This window comes from Aethina tumida, chromosome 3 (assembly GCF_024364675.1).
Source record: "Aethina tumida isolate Nest 87 chromosome 3, icAetTumi1.1, whole genome shotgun sequence".
Taxonomy (NCBI): Eukaryota; Metazoa; Arthropoda; class Insecta; order Coleoptera; family Nitidulidae; genus Aethina; species Aethina tumida.
Window position 1 is genome coordinate 691,222 of NC_065437.1, and position 21,365 is coordinate 712,586.

At 28.3% G+C, this 21,365-nt stretch overlaps 3 protein-coding genes across 5 annotated transcripts in view; 1 reads left to right on the plus strand and 2 right to left on the minus strand.

Annotated features, from left to right (window-relative positions):
- LOC109606446 (cadherin-87A) overlaps nucleotides 1-21,365 on the minus strand; it is a 54,919-nt gene that overhangs the window by 19,151 nt on the left and 14,403 nt on the right. For 2 of the 3 annotated variants that reach the window (XM_049964157.1, XM_049964156.1), the window contains exon 2: nucleotides 10,046-10,098. In XM_049964157.1, coding sequence (XP_049820114.1) covers nucleotides 10,046-10,094 — 49 coding nt within the window. In that variant the 5' untranslated portion in view covers nucleotides 10,095-10,098. Of the gene's footprint in view, nucleotides 1-10,045; nucleotides 10,099-11,922; nucleotides 12,431-21,365 lie in introns of those variants that run through there. The other variant, XM_049964155.1, reaches the window with a different exon arrangement.
- Nucleotides 160-927, minus strand: LOC109606239 (general transcription factor IIF subunit 2-like). The gene has a single exon (XM_020022803.2). The coding sequence runs from the start codon at nucleotides 925-927 to the stop codon at nucleotides 160-162; it is 768 nt and encodes a 255-aa protein (XP_019878362.2).
- LOC109606237 (general transcription factor IIF subunit 2-like) lies at nucleotides 2,558-9,723 on the plus strand (the record flags this gene model as incomplete). Its single annotated transcript, XM_020022799.2, has 2 exons — nucleotides 2,558-3,248; nucleotides 9,653-9,723. Coding segments are annotated over 2 exons (762 nt in total), but the record flags the coding sequence as incomplete, so codon positions are not given.

A 21,365-nucleotide genomic window follows, 5' to 3' on the forward strand; every position in this document is an offset into this window, starting at 1 on the left:
ATGGAATTTCCTAATCTTGATTACAAATTGCACAAATAAATTTTTCTAATATATACTCTATTCAAAGTAGATACGAAAGTATCTTATGTGAATACACTATAGTATAATAAAAATTTAGATAAATGTTTGTTCAATTTTTTTATTCAATTGAATATAATATTATTGATCCTCTTCTTTCCTATAATGCCTAAATTCAGGCTTGAGTTCCCACATGTTCTTATGCGGAGCCGTCATGTTGTAGCTGCACACCTCCTTAAGAATCTGCTTCAGATACGTGACCGGTTGATTGGTAAGCTTGACCAGATCCTTAATGTTGTAATACTGATGCTTCTCAAAGGCAGCAAACAACCTTTCCATAACGGCATCTTTATCGTCACGCGCCCTTTTGCCCTCTGCTTTCTTCCTCTCCATATATTCGATGTTGTTCTTGTGGTCAGACACAGGTTTGTATGTGTTCACAGCTCGGTCCAGCTGCACCACTTTCCTGGTGGGTATCGAAGCTGTTTTAATGCTTTGCTTCTTCAGTGACATGTAAGTGTTATCGTAATGAGGTCGGCACTCAAGTCTCTGTACAATTTTACCTTCCATGTACAGCTTCTCAGCTTCCGGTTGTTGACCATCTGAGCCCTCAGTGGAATGAGAGAACACCCCTAAAGTTTGTTGTGTGACTGTGGACACGTTTAAAACGTGATCCTGTGGGATATTCTCTTCTCCAGCTTCGGTCATGTTCAATATTTCATCGGCCAAAGTCAACGAGACTTGTGCCTTCTGACCTAGAGGCTTCCTGATTCTGAGTTTTCCCACTTCAATGTTGCCTGGTGCTTTCTCCCATCTGTTGGCCACGTATTTTGGCACTTTAACCAGCCAAACACCTCGTTTTGCATTGAACAAGTCCAAAGCACAATTCTTGTGTACGTCTTTAGGCATTTTGGTGCTGCTTAATAATTTGTTAGTTGAGTAGGTGGTGTTTTAGTTTTTGAAATAGTTGGATGCATATTTAAATAAAAATGTAATACCTGGGTTTCTTCAGGTAAATAATCTTTATTAAATTAAGATTATACATAAAAAATTAAATAACTGATATCTAAATATCTAATCTATTTATCTGCAAATTTGTTTGTTAAAAGCCATAAAATTAAATATATATATACGATTTTTCTGAATTTATTGACATTAATTAAATAAATAATGAAGTTTAAATAATTAATAACTTAAAAAAACCCTTAAACAATTAAAATATCAGGATCAATACTCAACAGTGGTCGCATTGACACGTATAATATAATTTATCATTTAACGTTAAATTTAATTTAATTTAATGAATACAATTAATATTCTAAAATTAATTTTCAAATAAATATTGAAGCATTTTTAAATTAAATGAAATTACTTGCAACAAATGTGAATGTGAATTTATTGAGTTGAAAATTTTATATATTTGTTGTATTTTGGTTTCATTGGAAATAAATGAAAATAAATTTAATTTAAATGTCTTATTTGAAGGTGGAGTGCAAAGCTGCGCAGCTTAGTTTGGCAATGTTTCACGTGGAAAGTTCACGTGTCTACCCTCGAACAGTTAAGCACCGAACATACTAGTTTACGTTCGGCGAAAATTATTTGCATAATGTGCAATTATAAATACATTTCAGCCCGCGGGGCCTTTGCCATGGAACCGCACTCTAATTGCCGTGACATTCCCGTTAAATATCGTCCCCCCACGTAAACAAACATTTATTATTAATATCGGCGCACCGGTTGCCGTTTTTAAGCCACGTCGGAAGGAGGAAAACTTTGAATCACGTTGATAAAGCCCCCGAAAGCCCGAATATATGGACTATTATGCAAATTAACGGACACCACTATCCAATTTACGTTGTGCAAATTGGTTAAACACTGAATATCGACTGGCAAATAAATAGCGGCAAGTCCTGCTGTTGTTCGCAGGATAAATTCCTGCGCCACCTCTAATTAATTACAGTCGACCCTAAAACCGCTAAGCAGATCAATTGGTGTTATCGAACTATCGATTCCTTTCCAATCTCCAACCCACTTTTTTATGTGTTCAAAGTCTGTTTTTTTATTATTTCGGGAAGTTTGTGCATCTCACCCCGAGGCAATCGATAATACGTTTGTCGTCCATAATTCTTCACAAAAAAAAAAAAAAAATTATAATGGAATGCAGGACAAACAATAACTCACGTTATAAACGGTCGTCGTATTATACGAATTTCAGGAAAGGGAAAAAGGCAATAAATCAAGTCATAGATGGCGAACGAAAATATAATTATTCATAATGGGACATCAGTATTGTCGAGTGTGGGGATGATTGATTCAACATTTCTTAAATCACACCACACTAATTCTAAATTATACCATTAATTAGTTACAACACTTTTGTTATGTACTATATAATATTTCGTACCTTATGTGAATACACTATAGGTCAGGAATTTCCCTTTATAGTGAATATCGTAGTTGATGTACAGATGTATACTACACTCTATTCAAACTAGGTAAGAATAATTATTTATAACTACAAACTATGGCTTGACCGATTAAAGTACCAAAATACGTGGCCAACAGATGGGAGAAAGCTTCAGGCAACATTGAAGTTGGAAAACACAGAATCAGGAAACCTCCAGGTCAGAAGGCACAAGTCTCCTTGACTTTGGCCGATGAAATATTAAATATGACCGAAGCTGGAGAAGAGAACATCCCACAGGATCACATTCTAAATGTGTCCACAGTCACACAACAAACTTTAGGGGTGTTCTCACATTTCACTGAGGGCTCAGATGGTCAACAACCGGAAGCTGAGAAGCTGTACATGGAAGGCAAAATTATACAGAGACTTGAGTGCCGACCTCATTACGATAACACTTGCATGTCACTGAAGAAGCAAAGTATTAAAACAGCTTCGATACCCACCAGGAAAGTGGTGCAGCTGGACCGAGCTGTGAACACATACAAACCTGTGTCTGACCACAAGAACAACATCGAATATATGGAGAGAAAGAAGGCAGAGGGCAAAAGGGCACGTGACGATAAAGATGCTGTTTTGGAAAGGTTGTTTGCTGCCTTTGAGAAGCATCAGTATTACAACATTAAGGATCTGGTCAAGCTTACCAATCAACCGGTCACGTATCTGAAGCAGATTCTTAAGGAGGTGTGCAGCTACAACATGACGGCTCCGCATAAGAACTTGTGGGAACTCAAGCCTGAATTTAGGCATTATAAGAAAGAAGAGAATCAATTATATTATTTTCAATTGAATAAAAAATTGAACAAACATTTATCTAAATTTTTATTATACTATAGTGTATTCACATAAGATACTTTCGTATCCACTTTGAATGGAGTATATAGTAAAATTAATTTGTGTGGAAACTCAAGTCTGCGTTGAGGCATTATAGAAAAGAAGATAATCTATAATAATATAATGAAAAAATACAGTGCAATCGACATCCAAAATCCTCCTAAAAAAATCATAGTGGAAAACAGGGCAAACAATAACTCAGGTTATAAACGATGGTCGTATTATACGCGAATTCCAGCAAAGGGAAAAAGGGCGATAAATCAAGTCATAGACGCCGAACCGAAATATAATTATTCATAATAGAGACATCGTATCGTCAAGTATTGGGGATGATTGAGGAGGTGGGATGTTTGAAAATCTCTCAAATCCTCCCGCATTGACGCGGGGATGATGCCTATCAAAGCCCCTTTATGGATTTTACTCTATTTACTTTCTGCGAGAGGGGTAAGGGGGGTGAGAGCCTCGTCTTCTTGTGTTATCTTGTACTTTACCGGCGCATTAAATTCCTGCTCTTTTTGGCAGGGAGTTTAAATAAAAATCCGACTCCTGATGTCGTGCATCTTATACCTGTGTTCATTAATTAAATGATTTTACATAAAGAAGACAGAGCCGAGGCAAAAGTTTGTGTATTCAAGAGTTTAATTCCATTAAAATTGCAAATTATAGAAAATATAATCTGAACGTAACAAGACTCTACAGCTTCTACAATCAACGGTAATTATTCTATTGTTTGGATTAATCCCGTGAACAATTCCTAAAGTTTGCTTATTTAATACGTGAATGTTTAATCGGATTTATCAGGGATTTAATTATTGCTGAAGCTGAGGCTCATATTTACTGTTACAGTTATATCTGCAGGATTATTAATATTAAAGATTTTATGATATTGAATCAAAAATTGAACAGAAGTAAACCGAATTGAATGTCGGAAAACATAAATAACGGACAAAAGTCAGCAAAGAAACTTTTTAAAAGAACAAAACAGCAGAAACAAAGTTTCCTTTTAGATAAGCAGGAACTTTAATAATAAATTAGAAAAAGGCTCATAACAATAACTTAAAGTGTTGCGAAATTTAATTACATCGCGTATTTTTAGAAGCACTACAAAGAGTTTGTAATTAAATAAGTAATTGTATTTGTGGCAACTCGATTCAAATTTCACGAACTTGTCATTTTTCCATCAAGAAAGTTTTTATTAAAAAGCTCCCTCGCTGCAGTATATTACCAATTTGTGGTTTTGTTTGGTTTGTAAAACAAAATTTGAGTGAGTGTTTATCAAACAATAATTTGTGTCAACAAACAAAATGGCAATAATTAATGTTTTGATAAATCTGACATTACAAATGTCAGTCAGTTATCCTATATGAACAGTTTAGATGGAATTCAAATGAGGAACAAAAGTTAAACTGGCTTAAACAAAGGAGGCACCCCCATCAGACCCAATGATCCATTAAAATGAATATTAAAGTAATATTAGCGACGGGGGAGACATAAAAACTGTATTAAAAAGAAATTTTAATAAGAAAGTAGTAAATTTTTTACGGTGGCGCTTTTCTAAAAGTATACCCGTGTAAAATGACTAACTCAATTTGTACTTTGAATATTTTATTTCGTTTTTATTAACTCACTTTTTTATGGAAATTGTGAGATATTTTTCTGATCCATCTCTTCATTACATTAATACTGATTTATAAATTAGTCCTTAATTTTTTACGTTAAACTGAATAAAAACATTGGAATTAATTATTAATTAAAAGTTAAAAAAAAATGGTGGATGCGCTTTAATTAAATATAACAAAGACCAAACAATTTCATAGGCTTAAATTAATTATGAATTTAATTAAACAATGGAAAAGTTTTGTAAAAATGGTTTTGGACAATTAATTTTAGCATTCTCTTACATTACATTGACCACATGATTTAATAAATTTACTCAGTCGTCTAAAAGTATTTATATTACATACATTAAACTGAACAATTGTGCATATGAATAATTTGGTTTCACATCGGATTTATAATGTAGTAAAATAAAATTGCAAAACAGCAATAAATGGTATTTTATGGAGAACTGAAAACACTAACGCTTTATGTTCGGTATTATTAAAATTTCGTCCGATGAAAAAAAGTAATTCAATCAAAACCATTTAATGTTTTTTGTATCCATCAATACGTTTTATTATTTTTTTTTCGTTAGTTTTACGGGTCTATTGAATTTTCGGGGAATATAGAGCTTTTAATTACGAAAAACAATTAATAAAAACAGGGCCATAAAGTAATGTTTTTTATGTGTTGTTTAATAAAAAAACTAAATGGAACTGCTTTTGTAATTTTAAATCATTTCTGAAAATTGTACAGAAAATAATTACTTTTACAGGATTTAAACTGATAAATATTAAAATAATTATAAAAATTCTCATTATAAAAGCTTTTATGATATTTGTTATACATAAACAAAATAATTATTTTCAGAATATTTCTCTAAATATTGAATTAAGAGAGGGGAAAATGGTTTTATTTATATAAAATTATATGAAAATAAAAATATGTTTGCTCTTCATCAAAAAAGCTTTATATTTTTTTGTATATGTCTGAAGAATTTTTTTTTCATAGTACTTTTCTAAATGTTGTACTTAGAAAGGAAAAAAATGGTTTTATTTATAGAAAATTATATGAAAGTAAAAGTATTTTTGGTTTTAAATAATAATATCGACAGATCATCAAAAAAGCTTTTATAATTCTTTGTATATCTGTAAAGAAATAATTGTTTTCAGAGTATTTCTCCAAATATTGAATTTAGAAAGAAAAAAGATGGTTTTATTTATAGAAGATTATGAAAAATTAAAATATTTTTGCTATTAAACCTTCATTTAGATAGTTTATCATAAAAGCTTTTAAAATTTTTTTGTAATTGTCTAAAAATATAATTATTTTCTCCAAATATTGAATTTAGGAGGGAATAAATAGTTTTATTCATAGAAAATTATGAACTGAACGGTTTCATAAGAGATTCTAACACTTAAATTAGGAAGGAAAAATGGTTTTATTTATAGAAAATTGTATAAAAATTAAAATAATTTTGCATTTCGATAAATCATCAAAAAGCTTTATAGCTATAGTTTTGTGTATATATCCAAAGAAATAATTGTTTTCAGCGTATCACTGAAAGTATTGATATTGTGGAAGGGGAGAGTAAAATAAACATATAACTTTTGTATTGTTTTGAAGGTATCATTATACAAAATTGTTGAAGAAAGTAACGTGTTAATCCATGAAAAGCCCAAAAAGAAGCCTTCGATAAATCAATAACGAATGGAAAGTAATAGTTGATCGCTGCGCAAAAACAAGATTCCAGTTTGAAGGAGAGCGTGAAAAATAATTCGAAATTGCAAAACAAGATCAGTGCGTTATCCATTCCATCGCTGAAACTTCCTAATCGGATTGGCCGGATAATTCAATATTTCTCATTTTCAGGGTGCGCTGAAACTTTTATTTCGGATAATGGTCCGACTCTCGTCCGGAACGTTCGCTCCGGTTCTGTGGCGAGTGGAAAGTTTCGTTAAGTTTTGACTGAAAATACTTTTTCCCAATTTAAATTGACATCAACCCCGTCGGGCCGGGCCCGAAATTTAATAAACCACCGGCGAATCCAATAACAAATAAATGAATTGTTGTCGGATTTTTAAGTGGGCAAAAAAAGTTAATTGCGACGATGCAGATAGCAATTGGGAAATTAAATAAAGAGTGCTCGCTCAATCCTAAAATTGCGCGATAAAGCCGCCCGTTCTGTTTGATAAATGTTGGTAGTTTAGTTAATCTGTTGAGGATGTCTCAATTGCCGGGAAAACAGCGCTTTCATTGTCTTTATCTGCACTCCTCATTATTGGCCCCCCTTTTTTCCATTTCTCCAAAAATAAATTACACGGAAGCCTCCGGATAATTATTCTTTGAACACGGACTTCGGGACTGAAAAGGGGGGGCTCAAAAATAAATAAAACCGTGTTGATTAATCTCGCAAGAAATTCGCCGGATTAGCGCAACAATTTAATAAATAAAACGCATTAAAACATTTTAATTGGCTCAATTTCACGTCAGGAACGCCCCGTTTTGTTGGATGCTGATGTAATTTGTCTTATGCGGATCATAAATCCCCCTGTTTTGTGCAATATCGTCTTTAATCTCGCCAACACTCCTTTATGCGGTGACATGGACCGACGCGGCACTCGAGAAGGTCCTTTTTTCGCTTTTAACGTCATACTTACGTCTATACAAATCTTTTATGGAACGCCACATTGTCGTCAAGACGAAAAATGAAAGGGCACAGCCCAGGCTCCCCCCAAGAATATCTATTCAGACAACATTTTCATTAATTTGACATTACTGCATTTTTAAACTATTGATTATTACATTAAAACTGTTTTAAAGGCACAAAATGTGATTTTAATGGATAAACTCTATTTTTCCTTCAGTCGGTAAAAGTTTATATACAAAAGCACAGCTTACAATTGGTAATCCAGCTTATTATTCTGTATTTATTCAATTTCCATTAAGTTGGAGTCTCCCCATCCGACTAATGTGGCTGGTTCATGTGTAACCTGAGGGAATTTTTCAGACGAAGGTGGATATTTGCTTTGACTGTCGAATACATCTGTTATCCATTAAGCTTCTGAAATATTTCCCATTTTTTTGCCTTTGTCTTTTATGTCCTTGCTGTCAATGTGTTGTAGATATATATTTCCACTCCATTATAAAACTACATGACAAGAAGAGCTGTTATTAAATAATAAAATTACGTTTATAGCTTGATATCAATAATAAAAATTGTTAAATTTGCTATCGAAGACTTCTTGAGATTACCAAGACTTACTTTAATTAAAGAATACTATTTTTATAATAATATCCTTAAAATTATACAAAAATTACATGTTTTCCTCTTCCTGAATCTCAATACTTTCAGTCATACTCTGAAAATAATTATTTCTTACGTTAAGACATATACAAAAATACTTAGAAGATTTAGAAGCAAAAATATTTTATTTTTTATATAATTTTCTATAACTAAAACCATTTTTTTCCTTTCTAAATTCGATTTCTAGAGTAATTTAAATGCCAATATTAAAACTATTAATTTGGATTGTACATGAAAGGTTAAAATCTCTTATGGAACCGTTCAGTTCTTGTTGATGAAGAATGGTTAAAACTACTTCATCGAACTCTAATATTTCTGTACCATATTTGGACAGTACGAAAAGATTTATGAGAGATGAAATGAGAATTGCTCCAGACTCTGATTTGACTTCAAAAGACCTCAAGAACTAAAGCTGACTGAAAAAATCCAATGGGATATTTAGAATTACAACATCACATGTATCCTAAATCGATACTTTGCTTTTTGATAGGGATATTGCAAACTGATTTATGTTAATTAATACATATTATGTACTATCAAATTATCCAATATTTTCCTTTTATAATTATGTTGGAACATTTTAATCATATTAGCAATTTAACAATGAAATACTATTATCCATGGTAACTAACTAATTGTAATGCACCTATAAATTGACCCATTCACATTATGATAACACAATTTTGCAAGATAAAACAAAAAAGTGCTGCACATTAATTAAATAGGAACACTTTTGTGTACTAAATATTTTAGTGATAAAACTTCGAACGTCAAAGTTGAAGTATGTTTCAATATTCAATACCTACTTAATCAATTTGAGTTCCACCTCGGTGTACCACTTATATCATCAATTTTCCTTTCGACGTTTTAAGTGTTTTCAAGGAAGTGACAATGCATCAAAACCACCTGACAATCTGACGACGTTGAAATATTAATTTTTCCACGAAATTGTATTTTTTCCCAATAACAAATTGATTTGTTTTGTGCATCACATGAATAATTTTAATTAAAATTCATGAAATTGTGACAGTTGTATTATTTTTTTTTGGCAGGACAACTTAATAAAAGTTCCGACGAACATTTAAATATTTATACACCCCCGAAAACTTTCGGTATTTCGGTGGGAAATTGTAAATTGTAAAAAAGTTACGGCGAAACAGAGGTTCACTAAGAACTTCGGGGGCAATAAATGGGGATGCCTAAAAAATTCATACTCCAAACTGTACTTAAATCATATAAAACTTAGGAGTTTTTATTAAGCTTTGAATTGTACTCGATTTATGGGGTTAAAATGTTGTTGGTTGAATATTGTTAATTATTCAACAATTTATTCGCTTTGTTAATAAAAAAAATAAAACTAGAGGAGACTTGCTGTGTTTAACATTTTTAATTCGAAGGAAGAGCCAGCTACCGGAAAAAAGGTCTAAATTAAGTCGAAAAGGAAAGCAGGAGCGGCAGCAGGAATAATCCTGAAATATATTTGCCGACCGTAGTTGTTTAATATGCACCCTGAACGAATTTATTATTCAAAGATATTCGTTAGCCCGACTAACAAATTCGACAAGAAAGTGTTAACTAAAAATATAAATTTTAAATGAAATGGAACGCAATCAGCAAACTTATGGTTGTTTCAATGAATTATTGATTAAATTTTGATCGATGGTGGCTCATAAAATGTAATCTGTTATCAATAATGCGTCGGTAAATTATATATTATTATAGTACAATAAGTTTTTGAATTAAATGTTTCCATTACGTGTTTTATGTGTCTGTCTTATTAGATATTTTATTGTATTTAATTGTCATGTTGATGACACACTTACCTGTTAAGGTGTAGATTAAACATAAAATTAATATTATCCAAGTCTTCATAGTCCTGAAACAAACAAAAAACAATTATTAAAACGTAATATTATATTATTAATCAAACCATTATAAATAAATTAAGTGTATTTAAAAGAAATAAATAATTGGACAATAATAAACATTTATTTAATTTCTCCTTTTTCTAATTTCAGTACTCAAATTATAAAAGCTATTTTAATGAAGATTTAAGAGTAAAAATATTTAAATTTTTCTATAAATAAAACCATTTTTTTCCTTTATAAATTCAATAATTGGAGAAATACTCTAAAAATAAATATTTCTTTAGACATATACAATAAATTATAAAAGCTTTTTTGATGATCTGTCTAAATGAAGGTTTAACAGCAAAAATATTTTAATTTTTTATAATTTTCTATAAATAAAACTATTTTTTTCTTTTCTAAATCCAATAATTGGATAAATACTCTAAAAATAAATATTTCTTTAGACATATACAAAAAATTATAAAAGCTTTTTTGATGATCTGTCTAAATGAAGGTTTAACAGTAAAAATATTTTAATTTTTTTATAATTTTCTGTAAATAAAATTATTTTTTTCCTTTCTAAATTCAATAATTTTAGAAATACTCTAAAAATAAATATATTTTTAAACATATATAATAAATTATAAAAGCTTTTTTGATGATCTGTCTAAATGAAGGTTTAACAGTAAAAATATTTTAATTTTTTTATAATTTTCATCTAAATAAAACTATTTTTTCCTTTCTAAATTCAATAGTTGGAGAAATACTCTAAAAATAAATATTTCTTTAGACATATACAAAAAATTATAAAAGCTTTTTTGATGATCTGTATAAATGAAGGTTTAACAGCAAAAATATTTTATTTTTTTTTATAATTTTCTATAAATAAAACTATTTTTTTCCTTTATAAATCCAATAATTGGATAAATACTCTAAAAATAAATATTTCTTTAGACATATACAAAAAATTATAAAAGCTTTTTTGATGATCTGTCTAAATGAAGGTTTAACAGTAAAAATATTTTAATTTTTTTATAATTTTCTATAAATAAAACTATTTTTTTCCTTTATAAATCCAATAATTGGATAAATACTTTAAAAATAAATATTTCTTTAGACATATACAATAAATTATAAAAGCTTTTTTGATGATCTGTCTAAATGAAGGTTTAACAGTAAAAATATTTTAATTTTTTTATAATTTTCATCTAAATAAAACTATTTTTTCCTTTCTAAATTCAATAGTTGGAAAAATACTCTAAAAATAAATATTTCTTTAGACATACACAAAAAATTATAAAAGCTTTTTTGATGATCTGTCTAAATGAAGGTTTAACAGTAAAAATATTTTAATTTTTTTATAATTTTCATCTAAATAAAACTATTTTTTCCTTTCTAAATTCAATAGTTGGAGAAATACTCTAAAAATAAATATTTCTTTAGACATACACAAAAAATTATAAAAGCTTTTTTGATGATCTGTCTAAATGAAGGTTTAACAGTAAAAATATTTTATTTTTTTTATAATTTTCTATAAATAAAACTATTTTTTTTCTTTATAAATCCAATAATTGGATAAATACTCTAAAAATAAATATTTCTTTAGACATATACAAAAAATTATAAAAGCTTTTTTTCTTTTCCAAATTCAATATTTGGAGAAATACTCAGAGAATAGTTATAAAAGCTTTTTTGATGATCTGTCCAAATGTAGTAACAAAAACATTAGAGCCATAAATTCGTGGATACGAATTAAACTATTACAACAAAAAAAAGGCGGCTTTTGCATTTCAGCAACGACACCGGCCGTATTTTTGATACGTTAAAAAGGACCATTATTCAAACTTAACATTACATATTGCACACATCGTTTCTTTTACGGTTCTGATTCCGTGTTTTCCCAACATTTCCGACCGCTGGCTTTACATTTTCTGCATGTCTGTAACTCGCATCGTTTTTCCACTTCACTTCTGCTTTGTTTGCCCATCGTTTCGTCCCACCGGTTTTTTTATTTTTCATTCCTTTCTTTTTTTTTCAATTTTTTTTTGTCCGTACAGTCTTTTCATGTCGGCTAAATGCGTTTTTGTATTAATTTGAATATGACTAGTGGTAAACGGGGAACGGCTGACACATTTTCATTTATGCCAACCCGGCGGGAAATTAATGGCGCACACGAATATTACACCTGTCGCGGGACCGCATTTATTTTTAGAAAAATATATTTATAAAATAATATATTGTTGGTACGCCCGTTTGTCAATTAACTTCAAGTATTGTTAATAAAAATTCTAAATCAAACTGTAACAATTAGAAATGCAGATGTTTCAACAGTTATAAACATAAATAACAGTATAAGAAGTAACAACTTATTAGTATATCCAAACAGATGTCTGTTAATCATAAAAAAGAAAATTTTCTTTGGTGTAAGAAATTAAAATTAAATTGGCATGTTTTTGATGTGCTGATTCCAGAAATGTCAACAGATTTCGTTCATCGCTTCTAAATTTTGAGATACAGCCTTTGGAATTTGAATTTAGTTCTGATAAGAGGCTCTCCCAATTCGATTATTAACACAATCTGAATAATTTTATAAGACACTTTAACCTCTCATTTAGTATTCAAATTATTAGTTTTAATATTGATATTTAAACTGTTAAAACTTTGATGCAAATTAACAATTTCTCAACGTTTTTATTAACAAGAACCGGACGAATTCATCAGAGACTTTAACCTCTTATTTAGTATCCAAATTAGTAGTTTTAATATTGATATGTATACAGTTGAAACTTTGAAGCAAATTAACAATTTCTCAACGTTTTTATTAACAAGAACTGGACGAGTTCATCAGAGACTTTAACCTCTTATTTAGTATCCAAATTAGTAGTTTTAATATTGATATGTATACAGTTGAAACTTTGAAGCAAATTAACAATTTCTCAACGTTTTTATTAATAAGAACTGGACGAGTTCATCAGAGACTTTAACCTCTTATTTAGTATCCAAATTAGTAGTTTTAATATTGATATTTATACAGTTGAAACTTTGAAGCAATTAACAATTTCTCAACGTTTTTATTAATAAGAACTGGACGAGTTCATCAGAGACTTTAACCTCTTATTTAGTATCCAAATTAGTAGTTTTAATATTGATATTTATACAGTTGAAACTTTGAAGCAATTAACAATTTCTCAACGTTTTTATTAATAAGAACTGGACGAGTTCATCAGAGACTTTAACCTCTTATTTAGTATCCAAATTAGTAGTTTTAATATTGATATGTATACAGTTGAAACTTTGAAGCAAATTAACAATTTCTCAACGTTTTTATTAATAAGAACTGGACGAGTTCATCAGAGACTTTAACCTCTTATTTAGTATCCAAATTAGTAGTTTTAATATTGATATTTATACAGTTGAAACTTTGAAGCAATTAACAATTTCTCAACGTTTTTATTAATAAGAACTGGACGAGTTCATCAGAGACTTTAACCTCTTATTTAGTATCCAAATTAGTAGTTTTAATATTGATATGTATACAGTTGAAACTTTGAAGCAAATTAACAATTTCTCAACGTTTTTATTAATAAGAACTGGACGAGTTCATCAGAGACTTTAACCTCTTATTTAGTATCCAAATTAGTAGTTTTAATATTGATATTTATACAGTTGAAACTTTGAAGCAATTAACAATTTCTCAACGTTTTTATTAATAAGAACTGGACGAGTTTATCAGAGACTTTAACCTCTTATTTAGTATCCAAATTAGTAGTTTTAATATTGATATGTATACAGTTGAAACTTTGAAGCAAATTAACAATTTCTCAACGTTTTTATTAATAAGAACTGGACGAGTTTATCAGAGACTTTAACCTCTTATTTAGTATCCAAATTAGTAGTTTTAATATTGATATTTATACAGTTGAAACTTTGAAGCAAATTAACAATTTCTCAACGTTTTTATTAATAAGAACTGGACGAGTTCATCAGAGACTTTAACCTCTTATTTAGTATCCAAATTAGTAGTTTTAATATTGATATTTAACAGTTGAAACTTTGAAGCAAATTAACAATTCCTCAACGTTTTTATTAAAAAGAACTGGACAAGTTCATCAGAGACTTTAACCTCTTATTTAGTATCCAAATTAGTAGTTTTAATATTGATATTTTAACAGTTGAAACTTTGAAGCAAATTAACAATTCCTCAACGTTTTTATTAAAAAGAACTGGACAAGTTCATAAGAGACCTCGACGTCTCATTTAGTATCCAAATTAGTAGTTTCAATATTGATATTTAAACTATTGAAACTTTGAAGCAAATTAACAATACCTCAACGTTTTTATTAATAAGAACTGGACGAGTTCATAAGAGACCTTAACCTCTCATTTGGTATCCAAATTAGTTGTTTTAATAATGATATTTAAACAGTGGAAACTTTGAAGCAATTTAAGAATTCCTCAGTATTTCATTAACAAGAACTGAACGATTTCATGTGTGACCTTAACCTTCCAAATGAATAGTGAATAACATGAAGAACGTAAGTCAAAAACTACATTTGATGAACGAAATCTAATAAAAAATGACCATAAAATAATCAATAAAATGGCATATATCATAAATATAAATGATTTTATAACTTACAGCTTCTCATATTAGAAACTGGCACTATTTAATATTATTTAGGTTAGTTAAACTACATCTGTTACTGTCAAAATTTAATGAACTTCGCACAGTTTAGTGTTTAACTTTATGATCTGTAAAATAACTTCCTTCCCTCCACGATTAATTGGAATTAAATGGCTTTAATTAAGAAGCAGAATTCGAAATTGTTATTTATATGTCCCAGCTTATTTTAGAGGTACGTAAGTAAAGTTTATCGACACCTGTTTAATTAGTTATAGTAATGGTAGATGCTGCAACGGTAAAAAAGTGAAAATTTAAATATAGTGTCAGTAACGGTTTCTTAATATGCTAATAAGGTAAATAATGTTGTTCTAAATATTTGGAGAAACTATGTCGTATATTTTTAGTTATTTATTGAAACGTACAGAGTGCGACATTCGGACGGAAGCAAGAAATAATTAACACCCCACACCCACACACACACGCTGCACATACATATAAATCTCGACGTGGCGTCGTATAAGCGGGATAAATCTGTGCAGCATTCGGGTACATTTAACGTAACATGCGACACGACTCCAGAGCCAGTAGCTGGTAGCTGGTAACTGGTAGCTACACCGCCACCGATGCGGTTGCGGCTTTAATCTAACGTGCAAGACAGGTACTGTAGCTACCCAAATATATTGCACGTGCTACAGGAACTGTGTTTGCACAACTTAAATGGCGTACGAGTGATGTACAACACCTATTAATACCCGCGTTACACTTTATGCCTTTTCCGTAACGCTGTACTCATAGTTTTGGTAAATTGAACTGTAATTGGATTCACTCACCCGCACAAACGTTGGGTATTTCGTTTAAGAATTATGTTCTCTTCAAGTTAATTGACTATTATTTTTTAATAAAATATTATCCATTATTTTACTAATTATTAAAACAAAATTATAATAAATTTTATATAAAATAAATTGCATTAGATGTTTAAAATTATTAATTATTATTTACATGTTATAATTAAATTTCAATAAGTAATTATTAATTATTTAAATAAAATTTTAATAAATATTATTAAATATAAATTTAAATCTTAAAAATTATTATTGAAACATTTATTTATTGACAAATTATAATTAAATTTAATATAAGTAATTATTAATTATTTTATTAATTATTCAAATAAAATTGCAATAAATATTACTAAAAATAACTACTTTTTTAAAATAAAGGTGTTAAATATTATAAATTATTATTGAAATATTTACTTGTTGACAAATTATAATTAAATAAAAAATTATTAATTAATAAATTATATAATTAATAAATATTTGTTAAATAAAGAACTAAAAAAATATAAATTGTTATTGAAACAATTATTTATTTATATATTATAATTTAATTTATTACAAGTTATTATTCATTATTTTATTAATTATTCATACAAAATCATAATAAATATTATTAAAAATAAATACTTTTTTTTAAATAAAGGTGTTAAATATTACATATTATTATTGAAATATTTACTTGTTGACAAATTATAATTAAATAAAAAATTATTAATTAGTTTATTAATTAATAAATTATATAATTAAAAAATATTTGTTAAATAAAGAACTAAAAAAATATTATATATTAATTATTTTATTAATTATTCAAATAAAATCATAATAAATATTATTAAAAATAAATACTTTTTTTTAAATAATGGTGTATAATAATATAAATTAGTACTGAAATATTTATTTATTGACATAATATGAAAATATTTAATATAAGTAATTATTAATTATTTAATTAATTATTCAAATAAAATAGTAATAAATATTATTAAAAATAAGTACTTTTTTTGTGGTGTTAAATATTATAAATTACTATTGAAAAAATTATTTATTGACATATTATAAATAAATTTAGTATACGTAATTATTAATTATTTTATTAATTATTAAAAAATATAGTTAAAATAAAAATTATTTAAATATATATACTCTTTTAAATGAAGAACTTAAAAATTATAAATTGTTTTTGAAACAATTATATATTGATATATTTTAATTATTATTTATTATTAATTATTTTATTAATTATTCAAATAATAATAATAATAAATATTATTAAAAATAATTACTTTTTTAAATAAAGTTGTTAAATCTTATAAATTCTTATTGAAATATTTATTTATTGACACTATAATTAAACGTGATTTAAGCAATTATTAATTATTTTATTAATTATTAGAAAATATAATTAAAAGAGATTTTATTAAAAAATAAATATTATTTTTAATAAAGAACTTAAAAATTATAAATTGTTATTGAAATAATTATTTATTGATATATAATAATTAAATTTATCATAAGTTATTATTAATTATTTTATTAATTATTCAAATAAAACAATAATAAATATGATTCATTTTTTTTTTTATTATTTAATGATGTCAAACCTTATAAATTATTGTTGAAACATTTATTTATTGACATAATCTAAGTAATTATTAATTATTTTATTAATTATTAAAAAATATAATTAAAATAAATAATATTAAAAATATATTTTTTCACTGAAGAACTTAAAAATTATTAATTGTTATTGAAACATTTATTTATTGATATATTATAATTAAATTTATTACAAGTTATTATTAATTATTTTGTTAATAATTCAAAAAAAATATAATAAATATTATTAATAATAATCATTTTTTTTTTAAATAAAGGTATAATTAAATTTAATATAAATAATTATTAATTATTTATATTAATTATATATCCTAAAAATATATTTTTTGCTAAATAAATAACTCAAAAATTATTAAATGTTGATGTATCAATTATTTACTGTTATTTTATTATTAAATTTATTATTATTATTAGTTTAATATAAATAATTATTAATTATTTATATTAATTATATATCCTAAAAATATATATTTTGCTAAATAAATAAGTCAAAAATAATTAAATGTTGATGAATCATTAATTTACTGTTATTTTATTATTAAATTTATTATTATTATTATTAGTTATTCAAAATTATAATAAATATTAATAAAAATATTATAGATTATAAATTATTATTCATTATTTTTTATCAGTTAATTAAATTTAACAAATATTATTATTACTTATTTATTAATTATTAAATTTTAATCAAAATATATATTATTTTATAAATAAAGGCGTTAAAATTTGTGAATTATTAATGAAATACTATGAAATTATATTATTTGTTTACGTATTTAATATTATAAATCAGACTAAAACATTGAATGAAATGATAGTAATGGAGAGCCTATTAAAGAATTAAATTATGCTTTTTTCATTGACACGCTCATAAAATTACCAGTTTTGTGGTTGTTCTAACCGGAACACCTTTCCAAATGTACACGCAAAAAACTGTGCGAAACATTAATCACACTTATCAGAAAGTTTTTCATAAATCACACCGAAAAATTCAGGTTTTGATAAAAATGAATAACAACTACCTTTAAAAAAACAAAAAACATTTGCTCCAAAAGAGGATTACACGAACGGTTCCTCACATTTTAAATGCATTAAAATCCATATTAATTCACATTGCGACCCGAATACACTAAATTATAATAACTTTTAGTATTACCACGCTTAAAAGGTTTCGGTGTTAATTCGACTGAATTAAATTCACGTCAACCAGACTGTAATAATGCAAACACGAGTTTCGTATGTCAAATTACTACTAACTTTGATCCCCGTAATATGTTTCATTCGTCAACAGACAAACTGTTTTCTTAAGCCAAAACACGGCGATGTAGCCAACTTGAAACTGGTACAGTTGGTACTACGAGAGTGGGGTAATTTTTAGTGACGCGGGGCGCCATCTGTGCGTGTACATCTGGGACCACCCTCGTAGATGCCAGTTATGCAATTAAAGGTTGTTTTATCTACGTGTATCTGGTTACACAACCATGTAAAAGAAGTAGACCGAAGGTATTAAGAAACGAGTGATATTTTACAACGAATTGTTCTCGAGGGAAACGTGAACAATTGAAAGGTGTTAATATTTATGGCGTGAGAAGTGTTATGGTACAACACTAAAATTTAATTAAAAGAATAATAAGGCAAAGATTAGATTAGGTTTTATGTAATTGAAATTTCACATTCAAAATGGATTATTGGACGTCGATATCAAATTTTTTATTGCCCTAACCGCATTAACTTCATTTCCTTGTCGTTTTTCTTATTTTCCAATTACCCGCCATCTTTTCCCTTCTGCATCATCAAGGATCAGATTTACATTATGCTGAAAGGCATAAATTTGTCACATCAGTTGCCAACTATCAGAGTCGCAGTGCAATTACAATAAAAAGCTCTTTAAAAGTTTGTCCGCTGTTAAAGAACTAATTACGACCATTCGTTTTGTTTCGGTCTCACGAGACCCATTTATCAATTTATTAATTACAGCTGTAGTGCCGCCTTTTTCAACTGCAACAACAAAACACATATTACAACAATTACTTAAGTTCAGCTCTAAATTAAATCATCAACAAGCATTGTCCAGTCATGTAAAATAATCACACCATCATCATCATCAGCAGCATCAACATGATACACGTTGGCAAATAAATAATGGCATAGCTCGCGGGTTACAAACAAATAATCCATCCGTGTCTCAATTATGGAATATTTGCCGGCTTAAAACATTATCAAGCCATTTTAACTGTGCACTACATGTGTTGCAGTTTCCGTCAGGACCGTATAAATTTGTCCTCGTGCAATAACACGGTTTAAATCAGCTGCATCCTCGGTTGATTTTTACACAGCGGCCGTAATTAATTTATTTTGGTAATGCCCATTTCGCCTAATTGTGTTTTGTGTTGGCCGACGCCGGTGCAGATGTTTTCCTAATGGGATGTAAGCAAATGTTTGTGTTTGGACTATGTTGTAGGTTTGTGTGACGTGGGGGCACTCTGTTATAGAGTAAAATATGCCTACATGATTAATTATAAATGAGGTTTTCTAGTTGCCATATTATAGGCTCAAACAACTTGAAAGCTTTTGAATTTTAGAAGCTCCACAAGAGTAGACATTATTTCCTGATACTCAACCAACTCTTCCTGAAGATTGCCATTGGACAAAACTAGTTCTTGAAAGCTGTCTACGCCAAAACCTTGACTGAAGCTAAAATAATCAATAAGAGGGTCGCTTCTGTTATTTTAAAATTAATATCTTTTGTCAAAGACTAAAGTAAATCAACACGATTAATTATAAAGAATGTCCTAGTTTCAATATGTCCAATTCAATTTGATAGTCTTAAATACTGAAGGCTTTTCAACTTAAGGATATGTTTATACACAGAAGAAGATGTAATTTCTTGGTAACTTTCTTTGCCTTAGCTCTTACATTTTCTGGTTGCTAATTCCAAACAAGTTTAGACTCAAGATATTTGCTTGATTGTACCATTCAATGATATCCTCATCAGGGATACTCAACCAATACTTCCTGAAGATTATTATTTGACACTTATCTGGGTTAATTTTTACCTTCCCCATGATGTACCAATACAAATAGTCATTGAGGATGGACTGAAGTCTGTTCCAAACAAGTGTGGAATGTCAGTGGAAGAACAAAACTAGTTCTTGAAAGCTGTCTACGCCAAAACCTTGACTGAAGCTAAAATAATCAATTAGAGGGTTGCTTCTGTTATTTTAAAATTAATATCTTTTGTCAAAGACTAAAGTAAATCAGCACGATTAATTATAAAGAATGTCCTAGTTTCAATATGTCCAATTCAATTTGATAGTCTTAAATACTGAAGGCTTTTCAACTTAAGGAGATGTTTATACACAGAAGAAGATGTAATTTCTTGGTAACTTTCTTTGCCTTAGCTCTTACATTTTCTGGTTGCTAATTCCAAACAAGTTTAGACTCAAGATATTTGCTTGATTGTACCATTCAATGGTATCCTCATCAGGGATACTCAACCAATACTTCCTGAAGATTATTATTTGACACTTATCTGGGTTAATTTTTACCTTCCACATGATGTACCAATACAAATACTCATTGAGGATGGACTGAAGTCTGTTCCAAACAAGTGTGGAATGTCAGTGGAAGAACAAAACTAGTTCTTGAAAGCTGTCTACGCCAAAACCTTGACTGAAGCTAAAATAATCAATTAGAGGGTCGCTTCTGTTATTTTAAAATTAATATCTTTTGTCAAAGACTAAAGTAAATCAGCACGATTAATTATAAAGAATGTCCTAGTTTCAATATGTCCAATTCAATTTGATAGTCTTAAATACTGAAGGCTTTTCAACTTAAGGATATGTTTATACACAGAAGAAGATGTAATTTCTTGGTAACTTTCTTTGCCTTAGCTCTTACATTTTCTGGTTGCTAATTCCAAACAAGTTTAGACTCAAGATATTTGCTTGATTGTACCATTCAATGGTATCCTCATCAGGGATACTCAACCAATACTTCCTGAAGATTATTATTTGACACTTATCTGGGTTAATTTTTACCTTCCCCATGATGTACCAATACAAATAGTCATTGAGGATGGACTGAAGTCTGTTCCAAACAAGTGTGGAATGTCAGTGGAAGAACAAAACTAGTTCTTGAAAGCTGCCTACGCCAAAACCTTGACTGAAGCTAAAATAATCAATTAGAGGGTTGCTTCTGTTATTTT

What these genes read in the sequence shown, in the direction of transcription:
- LOC109606239 (XM_020022803.2), bottom strand. Translation starts at nt 927, where the DNA reads ATGCCTAAAGACGTACACAAGAATTGTGCTTTGGACTTGTTCAATGCA.